The sequence below is a fragment of the Etheostoma cragini genome, chromosome 2 (genome assembly GCF_013103735.1).
Source record: "Etheostoma cragini isolate CJK2018 chromosome 2, CSU_Ecrag_1.0, whole genome shotgun sequence".
In the NCBI taxonomy this organism is placed as follows: domain Eukaryota; kingdom Metazoa; phylum Chordata; class Actinopteri; order Perciformes; family Percidae; genus Etheostoma; species Etheostoma cragini.
In genome coordinates this window covers 20,191,731-20,211,574 of record NC_048408.1, presented here as the reverse complement: position 1 = coordinate 20,211,574, position 19,844 = coordinate 20,191,731, and the positions used below count along the sequence as shown (strand labels likewise).

Sequence of the window (19,844 nt, the reverse complement as noted above, 5' to 3'; positions counted from 1 at the left end):
AGTTCTCTTAAAATATTTTACTGTCAGAGAGAGTTTATATTTTCATGGCTCCATTGTTTTTTCTCCACATTTTCAGAAACGCTTCAAAGTCTGTTCATTACCGCATTGTGTGTGTTCAAACCAAGTCAGTCTGATCTTTGAAGAGTCCATATTTGATGGTTTACGTTTTCCTTTAGGATCCGTGTTCATGCACTGTACAAGGTGATACAGGTGTTCCTGTGTGTGGCTATAAGTTTTTTTCTGAGGGTGCACAGTGATACTATAATCAAGCCCCTAAATTGCAGTCAGTCAGAGTTCACAAACAAACACAAAAAGGCTCGTCTTCCGCTGACACCAGATAACCCTACCTTAAAAACGAGGTCAGCCATGTTTGTTCTTCACCTCCCTGTGTAAACACAGTTTATAAAACTTAAACCACCGGAATGGCTTCCTTACTTGTACCTCTCAGCGGAACTCTGTTTGTGCTCCTTTGAAAGCCCACTACTACTACTGAAAAATTGCATTTTGAACAGCAGGACTGTGTTCCTTATCATAAAATATCACATCAGCATACAGGAAGTGGAGTGACCTGTACTCCAATAGTATGACACATAGGAGGAATTTGAGTTTTGTCGTGTACTGCATATGCTACCCTATTTTTGAATTATAATATCTATTTATTATCATTATTATTATTAATATTACAATACAGTTTTGATGGATTATATCTTCATTACAAGCACACAGTCAGATGGCCAAGGGGCTCACTACAGAACATTTAGACAGGGGACACTGCTGTCCCAGTGCCCAACTCCCTGCAGTGGAAAAGTGTTGGCATTGGTACAGACACAAGTGCTTTCAGCTGTTCCATCTTAACTCGGATTCATGGGGAAAAAATTCTAAAGGATTTTAAGTATATTTTCTCTTGGCAAGAACCTATTGGCCTTTTTGCATGATGACTCAGACACTACAGAGAAATGGAAATGACTTTAAGAAAAGGCTGAAGAGTGGAAGCAGTGGCAGTTGGTAGGTGGCATTCAGAGCATTGGGCAGTGATTATAATTTGGCAACCAACAGGCTGCATCCAAACCCAATTCTTCTTGGATTCAGGGAGCAAAAAAAAGATATCATTTTTATTTAAATGATTAACTGAATGAATGAAAAACTTGCTAGCAACATGGAAGTGACAAAGAGGGGAAAAATTGACTCAAAGTGAAGCACATAAAACACAGTATTGATGAAGAACTTGAACAGTTACTAATAATTCAATTAATATTAACTTAAGAAGGAGGATGTGCTCCACCAATTAGCAATGGTTAACATTTGACACTTGACACTACCTACAGTGAGCACCCTAAAATAGCCTAAAAATGAATGAGGCGATTTAGTTAGAGTGAGATGAGTAAAAAGACATACAAGGGAAGAAGGTAGGGAGACACATTTACAGCTACGGTGTTGCAGCACAGGATACTATACACAGGATGTGTTGTAATGCCTGATTAAGCTTGCTTAATATGTGTTACAAAGTAAAAGTTAATTATTTGTTTTAATATTCATCCTATATTTCTCAGAATGCTGTTTAACAACATATAAAGCAAAAATTATTAAAGTATAATGCTGTATATAATGTTTATCCAGATCAAATTAAACGTGCATAGAGAATGATGCCATGCACCATTTAAAATACATGTTGCATGCAGCCTATGACCAGCTCAGGAAGATGGAAGCTTTTGTTGCAGTGCATTATGGTATCCTCTTGTTCATGGATAACCCCTGTGTGTCTGTAGATCAAAAAAAGTTACCACTAAAGTTTAAGATAGATACTTTTCTGTCAAAGTAACAGCACTGTTAATGTATCTAGTTTCTAATGTTACACTTGCATGCTACATGTCAGTTATCTACAGTAATAGATTAAAAGCAACAGTTAAATTGACTTGTATTGCAAGGTAGGTAGCTGTTAACAGTGTTTAGGGTGGATTTAGTATTTTTCTTTGAAGGGCCGCTACACCTCCACAAGGTTCAAAAGTAAAATCCAGCTTCCCTGATCCACCTACATCTACTCTGAGCACCAATCTGACCTCCACACACCTACACTGCACCTATATATAAAAGACATTGGCACCTACAGCAGTTTTAGTGTAACAAATAGCAATTGACACATTGACACATTGGACATTGAAAAAAAAAATCTAATGAAAAGGTTCAAAGCAGAGTGAAGTGAGAGGGAGAGCAGAGGGCTTGTTAAATTAAGCTTTTCTCCAGAACTGGGTGAGTCAACAAGGGAACAAAACGGAAATGTAATTATTAGCACCGTCTCTTCTACACTCCCAAAGGACATGCATGCAGCAAGGGTTTGTGCACATACATACACATTGATGAAGATAAGTAGGAATAAAAGAATATGAACCAAAATTACAGAAATGCCCTATCCCAAGTGGGCTCTAGATATTTGCACCAAGTCAATGAACAATGAGATTGCTGAAACAAACAGGAGGAGGAGGGCTCAGCCCCAATGGACAAAGAGGCCCTGTGTGACAGCAGGAATGAGAGGCGTAGGAAAAGGTTAGTGGGCTATGTATGTCCTTTAGAGACAGAACTTGGTGTGTCTCCTTCAGCACCTCCCCTCCCATCTTCGTTTTACCCTAACTGACAAAAACACACTCCCAACTCTTGTTTTCTCTGGAAACTGCACAGAACATCTTTCTGCATGACTCATTCATTTAGCCATCTCAGTGCGCTGCCATTGACAGACTGTCAGAAGTCTGTATGTCTGTCTCTATTGGCCTAGTGGAGTTCATGTGTGGGGCCATGTATTGGCTTAAAGGACCACTGCTATCCCTTGCTGACATGTCACTTCCTGTTGAACATTTTGGCTCTGGTCATCGGTGAATTGCAAAAGAAATTGGAGTCCCACTTCACTCAAATTTTAGTATGTGTGTGTGTGAGTGTGTGTGTCCCTCTCGATTTAAAGGCACCATGTTACATTGCTTATTTCAGACATTAAAAGCCTATCCATATGTTTTGTTTCATAATAGTGTAAATTTGTATGATTGTAGATGTGTCTGGCTTCCGTGGATAATAGGCAATTATGTCAAAAATTCCCAGTAAAAAGGCAGCAGGTATGACAGAGAGGGAACATCATTTCATGCCAAACACTTTTTGGTAGAATATCTGGTTGTGCTTCTGACCACATGCGTTTCAGTAAAATTGAACCTGTATCAATGAATTTGAGGGCAGTGTCACTTTGAGACCAGACCAGATGTCTCATTTACACCTACTTTATTTGGACCGGGGAAAAGAAAAAAAACATCCTCTGCACCTCTTCCCTGCTACAATCTTCACTAATGGAATACAATTCTGTTTGGCAAGCTAGCTCTAGGCAGCTGCAGCAGCTAATGTAATACATGATACAATCTGACATGAGTGGGCTGGTAGTGCTGGGACAGAAAGCACACGCACACACAAACACACAAACACACACACATGCAAAAGAACACATGTGCATGATAACATGCCTGTTTTGTAAACATCAGGATTAACCTACTATGTACCAGAAGGGCAAGGGTCTGCAATACTGCACGTGATAATGGTAGTTTCCCATCCCGGGTGTACACACATACACATTCATGTGCAAATACAAGTGTGAAATATGGATACATTTTCACACATACTGTCCATCATTATCATGAGTTGACAGCTGGCAGAGCACAGCTCAGCAAAAATAAAAGCATTATTGGACTGGAATTCAGCCCAAACCTTTGTGAAGAGGTGTAAAGTGTTAATATACTGTAGCCATCTTATTCCTATTGTTAGAGAGCAGGTGAGACTGAATGTAAAAAGTGAGAGGAGAGCAGGAAAAATGTTGTTTTTGATAGGAGTCAACTTTGCATGATTTGGCATAAACTTAATCCTGTCTATTCAAGTGTGTTGTTGTTCTCCACAGTATGTTCTTGTCCCACTTAGATTTGAAGTGACATTTATTTCAGCAGATGACTGGCCTGTGATAGACTAATGCATGTTAAAAAGTACTACCAGACGGAGAAGGAGAAATACATGGTGTCAGCCCAAAACCTTGAATAAGTATTTGTAACCAACTCAATATGTATTTAATTGAACTGTGTTTAAACCCCCCTCCTCTACGTTCTGTACATCAATGACTCTGTGAGTCATTGATGTCACATCTGCTCTGTGAATGAAAACTGACACTTTGGGAAGTTTGCTGATGATACGTTTACTGTAAGCTCACTGAACAACGAAGAAACTTCACACAGCCATTGACCACTTTGTAACATGGTGTCAGGATTGATTGTTTTTAACTATGCCTGCAAGGTAAGCAATTTATGTATAATGTGTGTGATTGTATGTGATTTGTACTATACTATCTGCTCAAATTGTAACTTGAACTATATCTGTATATCTGTTTACCTATATTAGCGTCTGTGTCCAAACCGGCAGTAACAGATGCCACCCACAAAGAGTGTTTCTGCCAAAAGGGAATTTTTTCCTTGCCACTGTTGCACTATATGCTCATTTGTAGGAAATTGTTGGGTCTTTGTAAATTATAGAGTGTGGTCTGAACCTACTCTATCTGTAGTGTCTTGTTATGATTGTATACTATGTATAAAATGGAAATACTTAGCGTTATAATTACCCTAAGCAGACACTTTCAGTTTAAGTGGACAAGGCGTGAATTACTTATAGTTATGGTAGATCAGGGTTATAAACTGACAAAATGATGGATGCCTTTCAGATTTTTCCGACATTGTCAAAATAAATTTGTTTACTTTTTAGTTGAGCTAAAGGTGGATGTTGAGGCTTAAGTTTGATTAGAATGAATGCAGAAATGCATTAGAAGCAGCTCAACTAGTGCAAACATTCTAATTGCAAATACAAAGAGTAATCTTTATTGCTTTAGTGGTCAGATAATGAGCACAAAACTTCCATGAATGAGACAAATGATTTTGTTCCTTACTCAAATTATTGTTATTTAAAGTTTGGTTCACTCTGTTCCTGCTGGTAATAATCTGATAACTGAATAAATCAGTGTAGTTCAGTGCCAGGGACTTGTCATGCACTTACCACTGTTAGTCAGATTATTTAAATTATTACGTGTCAGCTCGATCAAGTCCCTATTATTCTAGCAGATGTGCTATTGTACCATTACAGCCGAGGGATTTACAGCAAGCCTCGCAATACAAGGTCAAATGGACTCCTAAACAAAAACACACTGTTGTGCTAAACTGCTTTCCCTAATAAACTCAAGCGACAACACCATACAGATCATTTGGCCAATGTGCACACAATGTGCACATTCCATAATTAATTTTATATAAAGGCTTAAGAATCCGTAATAACCAATGACATTTTATTTATTTTCAATCTATTCAGATTTTAGAACAGGTTACATAGACCCTAAGGAAAGCCAAACTGCTAAATGTATTCTTTTTTCTCTAGAGAAAGAAACATATTATGTAGTTTTGAGAACATTTATTGTGCAAAACTGTAATTACACAACATAATGTTGCAGATAAATAAAATTCAGTTACAGTAGTTGCAGAGTAACAAAGAAAAAGCTTAAAGTATTAGGTTTGTTTGCTTTAATGCAAGCCATTCTAAAAGCCACTACACTTAGCTTAAGTCCTTGGTTCCTAAATGCCACACAAGATGAAGAGAACAGGAAAAACTGGTGTCTTTTTAGAAGGAACAGACACTGTACTGAAAGTACTTTCATTATTAGGCATAGATACTTTAAATAAAAATATATTTCAAACAAAGTTTCCAACCTGCAGCCTAATGTAACACATTTAGTTTTAAACATTTTGCTCTCTTAATGAAATTTAAACTGGTGTCTTGTTAATAAAGGAACAAATACTGTAAATTAGTGAAAGGTTCTTTACAGTAGTGACATGCCATAGACCGTAAAAAGTGCAAAACAGTAACAGAAATTAGTTAGATAAAAACATTACTGAACAGCAAAGTGTGGGAGGAGCAAATAGTGGTAAAAATCTTATATGTCTAATAATCTTATTAGGCCAAAAACCTTATGGCTTTAGTTACAATAAAAGCATCACCAAAGATTCTCTTGTACCTTAAAATAATGTTTCTAAAATCAGGGTGAACGACATTTCTGCATTCACTTTGCAGCCCTCTATCGGCTATAGCCACACTATGTAAATTTGCCAGATTGGGGGAGCAGATCTGTAGTTCGAATGAGACAGCGATAATGGACAATTCCGCTTCCAACCTGTAGGGGAACCGAAGAGGAAAAGTGCTTTGGTGTTGCTTTAACTCAGCTGACCTTTCTCATGATAAAACATTTTGTTTCATTGAGAATAACCATGTAGTACACTGCGTCACCGACTTGATTCATAATACATAATATACACACATAATAAATGCATCAATTAGACATGATATAATGGTGGCCTTACTCTTTTCTGGCTGTTCAGACAAAAAATACACATAACAAATGGGTGTAAGAACATTGCTTAAGGATGTAAAAAAAAAAAACTCTGAAAGATTACATCCCTATTTATTGCATTACATTAAATAAAAGTTATTAATTTTATCTCATTACATCTTTTGCTGAGCTCAATAGGCAAAGACCAGGTGTGTCTTTGAAACCAGAGGCATTAGTCTATAAACAGCTGGCATTGCCAGGGATATGATCAAGTAGAATAGCCTTCTAATGAATAAAGGCAAGAAAGATGACTGTAAGGTCAACCACTCTGTTCCTAAGCAAAGCCCTCAGACCTCACCTTTTTGCAATTCTAATATATAATAAATAATATTATATATAACTGTAATATATTAAATTAATATATCAAGTGTTTAGTTTGCCTTGCAGAGACACTTCAGTTACATCAGAAACTCCAGCCAACACGGACAAATTCGTGACTGTTTAAAAAGAGTAACAACACGAATCCCACGCAGCAGACCACACACCACTGCAGGACTACATATTTGGATTGGGATGGCCTTCCAAGTGTGTCGTAACTGGGAATTGTTTCTTACGTTGAATGTTTATTGGGAGAGGTTCTATCGATCTGTGCACCCAAAGGGTAAAAGGCTCTGTAGCATACTGATAGCTGATAGTCGAGGTTCAGTTTAGGTGTAATGGCAGCGGGGGATAAAGACTGAATGTCTGTGTGGAATTAGACAGTCAGGGTTTAACAACAAAGAAAGGCAAAGTATTGAAATTGATCCAGGTTCACAATCGAAATAGATCAACAGCGTCTGCTAGCACATACACCCTCCTCTCAGCCTGCCTGACAAACAAATATACACACAAACACATTTTCATTAGGCATCAGCCCATTAAATCCAGTGTGTGCTTCAGAGAGGGGCGGTTAGGAGGCATACCTGTGACCTGCAGCTTGTCGCCAGTGACTTCACACTTGAGGAAAAGACGCCCCCTCCTTTCAGTGTGATCGGTTCCACACATGCTGGGCACGTTCATGACACACTGATTATGGACATTCATATCGCAGGCTGCAGGGACAGAGAAAGGAGATACATGACATTACCAAAGGATTACCTTCATGCACTTGATCCAAATCTAATCAAACTGAATGGTTTAGGGCTTACTTTGAATTGACTGAAATACTGATGCCATTGTGAATGAACATGCCAAGTGTAGTAAGCTGCTTTAAAAAATGTCCTCGAGACTTTCTTTATCTACTGAATACAAGGACATATTTCGATTTCATTCTGTGTATAAATACTTGGCACAATATTAGAGGAGGGTTTTTCGGAAAGCTGTGTGAAAGAGAAGAGAACAAGGTTATGACCCAGATTCAGCCGTGTGATGTCATGCATCACGCTGAACCCCCCTGTCATGGATTGGTTACAGTTAAATGGATTACATCATCATGCCACCAAGTCAGTAGGTGAATAAGTGAATAATGAAAAAAAGGATTCATTGTTTGTACTTCACATATTGTGATGTGATTAGAGGCGCAATTGATCTTCCAAAACAAATTGCTGCTCTACATCTCTATTTATGGACACCCTGAAGCAATCATTAGGCATAACAGGTGGTCTGCGGCAGGTGAAAGATAATGTATTTAGGAGCTCATTAAGGCACTGACTAATCCACTAACAAAAGATTAAAAGGAATAAGAGTGAGGGAAAGATATTAATAAAGACTCGGTAAAGCTTTTGATAGAAGGCCTAATCAGGGTACACGGAGTTGCAGACTGAAAATAGACTATGTGAGATTTTAATAAGTGAAATTCAAGGAGGAGGGGAAATACAATGGCTTATGATGTTCGGTGAAGAGGCACAATATGTTTTTTTTTTTCAGTAGACTGATGCTGATAAAGTTGCTCTGTGTAGAGTCACTTGTAGCAAACCATTATTTTTCTATGTATGCCATACTTATGCCTCATCGACCTGTAACAGTGCAGGATTATTCCTCCTCCTTTAGTATTTCAGCATCAACTTTAGGCCCTAAACCGCTTGATACACACACTTATGTGTTGCCACTAACTAATGTTATATGATAAATTGCTACAATTTTAAATCTCTTAACCACTGAGTGAGAAGTTAAAATAAAATGAAGAACTTACACTCGCACTTCATGCCCTGGTGGATGAGGCCATACAGCAGAGAGCCACAATGGTCACAGAAGGTGGGACTCCCATAGGTATGGATCTTAAACTTGTGCTTTGTTCTGGGATCCTGAAACAATCAAAACACAGAGAAAGGCTGAAAAAATGGCATGACTAATAAGGCACACCAATTACCAACTGTCAATTAGTCATGGCAATAAGAGCACATGCTACTGGACACTAGGAGATGGGAAAAATACTTTATTATTTACAATATCTTGAATCAAAGTTGGAAAGCCAACTGCAATAACAGTTTCAATTATTTAAATCGCCTAAAGCTGTTTCTCAACACTGGAACATTGTCTGTGGCCTACTGGTGATCCCACCAAGAAATATGGATTTAAACGGGGTTTTGACAGTCTGACTTTTTGTTCTGCAGAAGTTGTTAAAAAAATAACTAGTGTGTTATTGTAACCTTAACATATATTATTGTTCATTTGAGTTATTTATGCATTATACATTTTGAAAGCTATTTTACGGTTTAAAAACTTATAAAAAAACATATGTAATTGAATGAAATGGCAGGTAGTATGCAAGAAAAAAATGTTAATCAGATAGAATCCAGTAGACCTCTGGACATAAACTCTTCTGTAAAACCGTTTTTTCATAAATTCAAAAATCTCTATCCTTAAAAAAGAAAAGAAAATGGCTATAGCCAACTATGGCTCCATCCTTTATCCTCACATGTTATTGACGGACAAATGGAAGTCCTACTGCATCACATGACCCCATTGTGTGTCACGGAAATGAAAGTTACTCAGCAGACAATTCATTGCTAATTGCCAACTGACTGCTTATATTTGTTTTATATAACTTGAAGTGTTAGCCAATCAATATCTAACAGCGTTTTATTAAACCATTGTTTTGGGGGGTTGTCTTTCCATATTTATTGTGACTGTTATTGCCAGTGTTCACCACACCCCCAACCTGCACCGTCAGACACCACCTACCAAGAGCCCGGGTCTGGCCGAGGTTTCTTCCTAAAAGGAAGTTTTTCCTTGCCACTGTCGCACTAGTTGCTTGCTCTTGGGGGAATTACTAGAATTGTTGGGACTTAAATTTAAATTAATAAATAGATAAATTATAGAATGTAGTCTAGACCTACTCTGTCTGTAAAGTGTCTCGAGATAACTGTTGTTATGATTAAATACTATGAAGAAAATTGAATTGACTTGAATTGAATATTTATTTTGCTAACAAGATTTCTGTCTCTTATCAAAAGGATGTTCAAAAACTAGGGAAACCCATTCATTTTCCAGTCAGATGATGCAGGTGGTTATATAATGCATTCATTCAGTTGCATCATCCTTTAACCATGTAATATTAAGTCCATTTAATGTTTTGATAACTTTGATAATTAGCACAATTTAAAAACTCCAGGTTATACTGTAGCTGATCAAACCCCCAAGTGTATGAGCAAAGGAGAGAGTTTAAATTTTTTGATAATGGTGTATTAGGGTTGTGCAATTTGCAAATTAATTGAAATTTAATCATGATTACAGCTCCCAATGATCATAAAAACAGAATAATTCACAGTTGTATGTGTTTTTTTTTTACCGTGGATTTGTTTAGCTTTCCCACTGTTTTTTAAGTTCAATAATTGCAACATCTTTCCAGAAGTCAACGTCATGTTAAACTATGATGATTTCAATATTGACCAAAATAATCGTGACTATATTTTTTTTCCATAATCAAGAAACCCTATGGTGCATGGTAACAAATTTCATTTTTCATGATAAATGCAATCAATTACATTAAAGGAGGAAGATTAATTAAGGATGCACACATGAATAGATGTGCTGTATGTGTTATTATCCCAATATTGCCAAAATGAATGCAACTGACAAACTTGCTGACATAAACAGTATACTGACACTATAATGTAAACTGGACTTGTATATGAGGACAGCACTTATGAAACAACCCATCTCTAGTGGTTCGTTTGCATCTGTTCATCTTTAAACGGGCCTGTGAATTTGCATTGACAGCTTCCTCCCACACTTTAAGTAAATGCATAACCCATCTTTTTATTAAGTGCTAATTACCACCGGCTGGGCATCCATTATGAATGTGGATAATTTGGATACTTAAATAAGGGGGGCAAAAAAGAGTAAAATGTATATACATAGTCAAAACAGGCAGAAATAGGGGAATATACCATAAAGCAGAGTAACAACAGATTAAATGCGGTATTTCAATCAGCTGACAGAAAGTCTGTCATTGGTTAAATGATAATGTAACCCCTGTTAACACCTCAAAGACATTCAGTGCAGAACCAATAGTGTGACTTTGACTGATTATAAATACTTGAGCAATCCTGCTGCTCAGCCTTTCAGCCATAAATTCCAGTCAACTCCAAAATGATACATCAAAAGTAACATTCAAGAGCACAGTACATTTCACTTGGCGCTGTCTGTCTCTGCAGAACATTTGCAATTCAGTGACACACGTTGTCAAACTAAACAAATGCAACGGGGTGCAAACTCTACCTTGAGTAAATATCTGTGGGTGTAAAGCTAAACGATGTTTGATGTAATTGGTTGAACAAGCAAAACTAGTTCTGGTCTGTTTCATTCTTCTGTGCACTAAGCACTAAATAAAAAAAGAGTGAATAAACCAATGCAAACATGCAGCATGATGCATATGTATTCAAGAAGTATGGACCAAATGGCCACTGTTATTATTATACAGTATTTATGTGCCACTTGAAGGTAAGTGGTATAGTACAAAGGGATTACAATGCCACTGTTGTATGTTATACAGTGTAGGGTCCCTGTCACGGGCATACATTCATTCATTCATCTCGGGCACTCAACCTGCAGCCTATAAAGCACTCTCCTCTGAAAACTGGCAGACTGCCACTTTTCCAAGCGCCCCTTCAAAGTGCTTTCCTGCTCATTCTCAAATTGTGCTGTACTGTAAATATTTTTCAGAGTTGGAATCTGATCAAGTAGATTTACATTGAGAACATTATTCAGGCTTGTCCGTTGATTTTTCACTGCATCTATTTGAAAGGAAAAGTCTTTGTGTTCTCTAGAAACAAGGGAGCTCCATTCAGGAATGAGAGATACTTTTTGCTGTATCTTGAGAAATACAGTGTTAAATAAGAAATAAATGAAAAAAGCTCGACCCAGGATAAATGAGTGAGAGTTGACACTATCACATGGTTAGGCGCCACACTTATCAATGTTTCTGTTTGTCATTTCGGTCAGTTTGCCACTGGCCTCTGGTCTAATGCAACAAAGCCTCAATTTAGGTTCCTCAGATATTACTTGCAATCTGCCATTTTCTTGCCTGTCAGTCAGCAGAGGCTTACACCTTTATAGGACAAAGATAATTGCTTCCTTTGTCTGTCTGTCAGTCCACAAGTAAAGGTGACAGGGAAGTCCTGACCTGAAACAGGGGTATACATTCCAGCTGTCGTAGGCATACTTAAACACCTTACATTAATAAGCACTTAAAATGTCCAAGCTCCGTACAACTACAGAATAGTATGTTATAAATCATGTATTGAATGTTTGTTTACTGCATACAAATACTAATAGGGGGACTTAAAATGTAATATTATCTTCATAACACAAAATAAATATTTTACAAACTCAGTGGTCATTTTTTGCTTTACTTTTCTGGATGAGTCTGTGATTTCTAAGAAGCTCACAGCAAATTATTCTGACTGCCAAGCTAAAGTCTGACATGAGCAGTTAGATGCTGATGGTCAGCTTATCTGAGATGTCCATCATGTTGAGTGGCTTTAAAGTCCTCCATCACATATGACAACTTGAAGTAAACACAGTATATGAACAAGTAACACCTCACAGCTAAGGCCGTCTGTAGAACAAGTATCCCCATCCAAAGCAATCAGGTATGGAGTTCCATGACTGACGATTTTATTAAATTGGGTTGTAAAACAGAATCTAGGTTTGACAGCAGGTCTGAAAAAACGCCCTGCCCATGTGCACTTGTGCCCCAGCTGCACTTACTCAGGTCCACCTACACACAGCTGATCCTGAAGGATTATCCCCCCCCCCCCTCCCACTTTGCATTGTTCCCTGCATCTAGATGAATAAGCAATGGCGACTAAGAGCCATATTCAGCTGCAGACGGATCATGTATTTTTACCAACTGTCACATCAGCTTTTGATGGGAGATGTTCTCAGATAATGGAAAACACTCACAGCTAAAAGATGGAATGATAACAGGCAAACCAAGGTGATGGTGGGGTCAACAAAAAGGTCCAGTTCCTTAAGCCTTGAGAGCAGCTTCACACGTGTGCCTGTCAGACTCTACCAAATGGTCATTCACTACGACAGACCGTGAAAACTCACACTTACTCTCCTGAATTGGCAAAATGATAGTACCGTATGCCTGTTAGAGTGATAGTGTGGATGTCTCAAGCTCAGTTCATGTTTGTGCTGTGTCTACTGTCATTTGTATTATTGATTAAAATATATACTGTATCTGTTAATTAGTGGATTTGAAGTGTCTTCAATTTGCTTATTCTTGCTGACCAGCAGTCAAACAAGACTAAGAGTCTACCATAACTGTTAATGTCAGCATTCAAACATGCTCACAATGACAATGTTATCTTGCTGATGATAAACAGGTATACTGGGTTGTTATAAGCGTGCTAACATTTTCTAATTAGCACTGTATTGTTTAGCCCCATGGTGGAAGGAGGAGGAATGGACACAGGAGTTCTGCACCTGGTGCTTCAATTTATTTCTTCATCAATCACATGAAAGTGCAGTATTGCAAGATGACTTATTGCAAAATTATGTAAAAATAAAAAACATGAAAACTAAATACTAGCTATTAAAACTATCATCACAAACTAATATAAAAAAATCAAACAAACACCAATGTGTTAATTCACCATTCTCACACATTTCTGACTTCCTGAATAAACCACATATCAACTATAACCTCAAAAATGAAGTGTTACATACTGAACAACCTTCTCAAAACAGACTCCATGCACTCGTACACCCCTCTGTAATGGCTGACACTTGGACCATTCCAGTTCTTCCCCTCTATAAATTACTCCAGACTATCACTCCCTGCTTGCCATTTCAACCCAGATCCCTGCTTGAAAGGAGAACAGGTGAATTAAACTAAAATAAAATGACATGAAATTAAATGTGTTTGTCTTGTATTTATCCAACCATGATTTCTAGTCTTTAGACTACATGGACTGAAATAAAATGACAAACCATGTATTCATTGATGCAAGTCCACATGGTAATGATAATGCTCACGCTAAGGCTAATGCACTATGAAAAATGTGTTGAATGGTGATAAACCGTGCAAGAGGCAATACAACAAACCTATTTTCTGATCTTAAAAACCACCACAAGCCTCTTCACCCACTATGATACTATCTAAAAAAATTGTTGCAGTTAAAACGCGAGAGCTAGCCAAACAAGCCTCGCTAGTGAGTGCTTTTGCAAGTGGCACAAAATAAGACAAGAACTTGAAGAGAATTACCAAAATCACCAATGCTTTAACGTATTATTTGGCCAAAGATCAAGAAGGTTCTGAATAACAAACTAGACAAACGGTACCAACAGAGCCGTATATAAGTCTCACTAACACTATACTGTTATGAATATACTGTTACGATGCGTTTTACCTTAACTTTTGTAATTTTCCATATGTTTAAAAATATTGAAATTAATACTGATCTAGTAATATTCATAATCATTACCACATTATCGCATTTTGTTAACATCTGGCAACCCTAATTTAAACATTCAATAGTGCTAGCTGTAATGTTCAAAAAAATAAAACTGGTAAATAAATGTACTCGACTTCACATCACTGAGCACACTAGGTTGTCCATTAACACATCTTTTCTGCGAGCTGTGGGATGACAGGGTTTACCCCTGTGGCTTCTACCCTCTATTACAGCCTAATTGGGTCTTAATGGAAAAATTCAAGACAGACTGGGTGGCGCTGCCTTACCAGAACAGCAGGGGAAGCAGAGTGTAATGCCAATAGCAATAATGAAGGCAATCACTGTGATCAACACAAGAAGGCCATTACAGCAAAACAAAGCCAGGGGATGTTACATGTTGACTGGATGATGCAGCAAAGAGGTTGCCCTTGGCTACTGGCAATACGATTGCCCAGATGTTACATGTACAGACAGGGAACAATTGTGTATCATGTTGTGCAATAGAGTAGAATACTATCTATATTACTTGTGGCTGGTGTACCTAATCCTAATCCAGCAAACAATAAATAGTTTGCGCTGGTATGAGTGCATCATGCAGTGTATCCAGCTGTTACAAAGAAGGATGGTGACAATTGATCTGAGCTGAACTGGGCAAATAGCAATTTGTACAATATTTTTAAATTACCTCAGAGCAAATTTACCTTTGACTGAACCCCACGTTTATTTTAGAATTTGTCCTGCACTTATCCCAGGCTGATTTGCATGGGAAGCCATGGATCATAAACAGACACAGGGCAGAAGGCTGATCAAAAGACTGGAAGCAACCAGAAGATAGTGATGAAAACAGAAGCACGGGGGGTCAGCACAGTGATGTCGACTAATTAGCCAGGCTCTCCAATCCAGTTTAATTAGCAAACAGGACACCAACCAGGCCCTGATAACGAACAGTTTAAGAGGGTGATGCCGGGGCTTCCCAGCAGAAAGAGGGAAGGGGAGGTGGAGGAGAGGGTGGCGTTAAAGACTAGGGTCACCCTCTATCCTACGTACATTGTTTAAGTCACAATGAGATAAATAATATTAATTGTTCTGTAATAGAACATACAAATCTGACTTTTTCACCCAGTGGACACTGGATCAGTAAGTCATAAAGTCTGCTGGTTGATGATTAAAAAAGGATTGCATTTTAAACACTGTTATAGAAATTGCGACTTCATAACTTAAGAAAAACCAAAAGGTCAACATGCATGTAGTCTCGGTTTGCCAGACCATCCACACGCTGGAGCGCGGAGGAGGGTCTGGCTAGTCCACACAGAATTCCGGTATGGGAGAAAAACTTGCTCTGGTTTATTGGCATTTCTTAAAACCAATTACAATTGTCAGGAGCAGCGCTGAGAGTGTGCTTGGTTTGTATTATGCATTTATGCATTCAATATTTAGGAAGCTAGACGGTACAGAATTAGACACATTCTTCACTATGAATTTTAAAGCTGTCACTACTAGTATATCTACATGAATTTACTGGTGGTTTCTAGAACAACAGATACCATGTGCACACAAAGAGCACATTAATTAATGGAATGAGTTAACATAGTTCACGGGTATAATTGGCGGGAAATGGCAGTACCATATGGGCTATGAAGCTACTACACACTAATGCAGTATAACACATTTAGGACAGAAGAAAAACATCAAACATGCACACAAAATCCAAAAGACCAGGTTAAAACATTAGAGAATAGTTAATAGTTGAAAACATTCATTAGCAATTTATAAAAGTAATCAAAAAGTAATTACATGTGAGAAGTTACATTACTTTGATAAAGTAATTAAAATAGTTACACTACTATTATGTTTTAAATGGGGTATCTTGTAATTGGTAAACCATTACATTTCCACATTTTACATGTGAAAAGCCGATTAGAAACCTAGTTATGCTTGTACATGGCCAAGTAATTGGCTTTTCTCAGGCAGAGAAACACTTACAGTAAGTGCATGCACAATAAGTGAAGGACTAACTGCTTCTAGTCTTTGAACTGATGCTATTCTCACTTCACTTGTGAACCAACAAGACAAAAACTTGTTGCAATAACTACGGCTGCACGATTTTGGAAAACAATCCCATTGCGATTTTCTTTCACAATATTGTGAATGCGATTTAACATGCGATTATTTTTAAGCTCTCTGTCTTCTGTATTATTCAACAAAGACAAGTATTAGATGGCTTAGATAGACTATGGTTACATTAGTAGTAGCATGCGGTTGGTGGTCTTGCCATGAATCTTGCAGAGATAGAGAGCGTAGGTCTGTTAGGAGATAACATAGGCACAGGCTAATTATTGCTAACTAAAATGCTCATTAGTAATTAAACCTAAACAGCTTATTAAGTCAAAACTGCCTGCAAGCTTATTCTGTACTGTTTAGTAATACCTCTACTATGCGACACCAAGTTGTGTGGTTATGACACAATCGTAATAGACACAAGCCTATTTTTACAAAAACATCTGCTACGGAGCCATAACGTAAGATACAAGGTAATGGAGCCTTTTATACATTGTTGTCTTTCTTTAGAAACAATCAAATAACAAATAGAGTCTTTAAACACTTCCCTTTTCGAAATAAATGACACCATGCTCACGAGGATTTCCCGCACTACACCTTGAAAATGTCATAATGGGCAAAGACAGGACTGAAATCAACAGGTCAGAGGTTTAGTGGTTTCGTTTATATAAAATACGTCCTGTTGTATTGCGCGATCATAAGTAAATTTGCAAGATCTCATGGGTCCTAGTGTCTTCAGCTGTCAGTCACGGACAGCACGGAGCCGACACGCAGCAAAGACGATCCGCTGTTGGTGGAAATCAGGGGTTATTTACTCTCGCGAGTCATGTGACAAATCACTTTTTAACATATTGCGATCATATTGCAAATGCAATAAATAGTTTAGCCCTAGTGTTAACCCTTCTACTCTGATTAGTATAGCATTCATTCAGAATCGAAATAACACTGACAGTTCTATTTTGGGGATTTTATTGCATGGAAGTGTAGTAGTCATCAAAAAGGCTGGGTAGCAAATACAGTCCAGCTGCCTCCCACCGAGTCAAAAGAGATCTGCCTCGTGTGACATTTGCAGGCACATAGAGAGAGAGTGTGTGAAATGAGACACACCAATCGTCACTTTCTCTCTGTCATTTCCTTCATTTACCTATCTCTTTGACCCATCTGTTCCCTACAGGACTGAGAAAAAGGTTTTTACAGTAATGTTTGAAGGTGAACAATTTCCTTAATATCGCATCAGACAAGCACTGACCGCCACTAAATTCCCTCCTGAATTCTTTCTCTGCACACCTCACCTAATACTCTCATCCCTCTTTTACCCATCATCCCTCACTGGGAGGTGACATTTAAAATGGTAGTTTTTACATCACTCTCTCTTGTGGTTTGTGTTTGTGTGTGTGTGTGTGTGTGTGTGTGTGCGTGCGTGCGTGCGTGCGTGCGTGCGTGCGTGTGTGCGTTAAAAAAGGCACAGCAGGATGGTTTTCAATTACTCCAAATGGGTGTTTTGAAAAGGGTGAGGAAATGTGTGCCTGTTTGATTATCCCCTAAATCAATAGCTGCAGCTACAGGGTGGTGTACTGCCATTAAAAACAATTACTTAAAACTTTTTTAAATGAGCTATTTTTTTAATAACAGTACCTTGTACCGGTGTTAAATATGCCCCTACTACGTAAAGTTACTCTTACTTATTTTCAAGAGTCATTGTAAAAACTCCTTTACAAGGTACTAATGACATCCTAACAATGTGTTGAATAACGCATGGCAGTCTGTGTCACCTCATTCTGCCACTGCAATTAAATGGTCAACTTTTAATTATATTTGACATCATATTAATCACATTTCCCTCCTACAATCAAACCCTATTATATTAGAAAACTGTGCCACTCACACATCACATTACCCATGGATGGACACACACAGGCATGTTTATCCAATTGTTTTGCACCATGTAACAGAATGGCTGAAATGAGTCAAAATGATCAACAGCAGCTAGCAATCCCTTTATTTAACCAAACACAAAATATATTTATCTTGGACTACAGATAGGAGTAAAAGCTGTGGTGACAATAAAGTGAGAAGAGGCTTGAAAGAGAACAAAACGGAGCTATCATTTATCCAGACATGAGGTGTTGGGCTAGGCAAGGTTACTATTTTTAGCATATAAATCACCACCCTGATTCCTCTTGGCCTTTCACTAAGCTGCTGAGTGCTGAGAGGGAGGGCAGGTTGCCACCACAGCTCACAGGGGGTTTTCCTTGCCGTGTTGTAGCGGTTAACACATCTGTTTGCTATCAGACCAAGAGATAATGGATGACATTTTTAAACGTTGTCAGGGCCCAAGTTGCCTTTTTGATTGACTTTGTAATAATGAATGCCATCTATGACAGTGTTGTTCTACGGGTATAATGGAGATTGGGTGCTTTGTTCCTGTAATATTCATGGACAAGCTTGAGGATATGTAAAGTTGGTTGTTCAGCTCTTCACTGGTTCAGGAGCTTGTTCATTAAACATTCCATGTATGCCCGACTTATAATAGAGCACCTACAAACATGGAAACTGCAGAGATGTGTTCCTCTGTAGAAGCTGGTTCATAAGCATAGTCGCGCACAAATGCTGTGAATGAAATCCACGAGGTCAGGAGAGGACAAGGGGTTCTGACACGGTTGTCCCATTGGCTGGAAGATGACTGCCAGTATTTTCAGTTTCCGTTTTCTAGAAAACTGCTTAGAAGAACCCATGGTGCTGATTATTGGGGCAAGGTTAAACCTTAGATTGACATCACCTGGTCTTTCCAGACAATGATTGAGAACTATCAATTCAATCTTACTTATAATATCAATTCATAACAAGAGTTATCTCAAGACACTTTACAGATAGAGGAGGTCTAGACCACACTCCAGAATTTACAAGGACCCAACAGTTCTAGTAGTTTCCTCCAGAGCAAGCAACAGTGCGACAGTGGCGAGAAAAACACTTCCTTTTAGGAAGAAACCTCGGACAGGCCGAGGCTCTTGGTAGGTGGTGTTTGACGGGCCGGTTGGGGTTAGAATGAAGAGTGGAAATAACAAAAATAGATTGTAGTACCAATCCATGACACTGTCAGGTCTCAGCTTTCCAAAGGGGGCGGTGCATGCTGGAAACTCTGCAGGGTGTCCAAACTTTTGCAGACGCCATTTTTTTGTTTTCTGTTTTTTTGAAAGTGTAAATGACGGAAATAAAATCTAACTTTTTGTGACATATTATACGAATGACTAATCTAAATTAGTTAATACATTTATTAATCTAAATTTGTCCATCTTTTCTTGGCTTCTTTATGCACATAACACAAATTTTTTACCAAGGGTGTCCAAACTTTAGAGCCCCACTGTACATGTTAGTTTGTGTCCATGCAATCAATTTAGTGGCTGTACCTGTGTTTTTGTGTGTATTTATACGTTATACGTAGCGATTTACAGTGGGTACGGAAAGTATTCAGACCCCTTTAAATTTTTCACTCTTTGTTTCATTGCAGCCATTTTCCAAAA

General features: G+C 38.1%; 1 protein-coding gene across 2 annotated transcripts in view; it reads right to left on the bottom strand.

Moving 5' to 3' along the window:
• The window catches only part of prkcaa (protein kinase C, alpha, a), a 135,608-nt gene that overhangs the window by 52,755 nt on the left and 63,009 nt on the right, over window positions 1–19,844 (bottom strand). For both annotated transcript variants that reach the window (XM_034861175.1, XM_034861185.1), the window contains exons 4-5: window positions 8,550–8,661; window positions 7,342–7,470 (exon numbers count right to left, since the gene is read on the bottom strand). In XM_034861175.1, coding sequence (XP_034717066.1) covers window positions 7,342–7,470; window positions 8,550–8,661 — 241 coding nt within the window. The remainder of the gene's footprint in view (window positions 1–7,341; window positions 7,471–8,549; window positions 8,662–19,844) is intronic.